Here is a 677-nt window from a genome sequence, read left to right as displayed (position 1 = left end):
GTTCCCCTGGGCCCGCCGCCCCAGCCTCCTCTGGCTGGCCTCCTGTCCCTCTGGCACATCACCTCCACCTCCCAGCAGTGCTGCTGGCACCTGAGTGACAGCACACCCTCCACATCCCCAAACCACCCATCCCCACGTCCCTCATCCAACCCCCCCCGGCACCCCTTACATCCACTGGATGTTGTTCTTGGACTTCTTGCAGATGAGCTGGATGCCCTCCAGCACGTTGGTGATGTCGTAGATGCGACGTTTCTGGACCTCCAGCACCTCAGCTGCCCTGTTGAGATCCACGACCCCATCGGGGGACTCGCTCAGCAGACGGATGAATTTCTTGGTGAGCAGCCCCAGGGAGGTGTCGTAGCGAGTCTTCTCCCCAGGAGATTTGGGGGCTGCAGGGAAATGAGAGACCCCCCCCTTAGCGTGGGATGGAGGTGGCATGGGGCTGGGCATGCTGAGGACAGGAGACACTGTACAGCCCCTAACCTGGTGGGAAAATAACCCAGAAACAACCCCACACACACACCCCCCACCCTGGGCAGTGTTCTGCCTGCACCAAGAGCTGCTGAGCAAGGAGGGGCTGAGTGGGTGCTGCTCCCACGGTGCCACCTCGGTGCCACCTCGGGGACATCACAGCAGCTCTAATTAGGCAGAGAAGCAGGGGCTGACCCCCCCTCCCC

The 677-nt window shown here is 62.2% G+C and overlaps 1 protein-coding gene across 1 annotated transcript in view; it reads right to left on the bottom strand.

The window, feature by feature from the left end:
• LOC103777838 (transcription factor E2F2-like) overlaps window positions 1-389 on the bottom strand; it is a gene marked incomplete at both ends in the record, with an annotated part of 1,136 nt that extends 747 nt beyond the window's left edge. The window contains one exon of the mRNA XM_008945399.1: window positions 170-389. Coding sequence (XP_008943647.1) covers window positions 170-389 — 220 coding nt within the window. The remainder of the gene's footprint in view (window positions 1-169) is intronic.
• Window positions 390-677: the final 288 nt, after the last annotated feature.

The sequence above is a fragment of the Merops nubicus genome, unplaced genomic scaffold, assembly GCF_000691845.1.
Source record: "Merops nubicus isolate BGI_N331 unplaced genomic scaffold, ASM69184v1 scaffold43558, whole genome shotgun sequence".
Lineage (NCBI taxonomy): Eukaryota > Metazoa > Chordata > Aves > Coraciiformes > Meropidae > Merops > Merops nubicus.
This window is presented reverse-complemented; position numbering and strand designations above follow the sequence as displayed.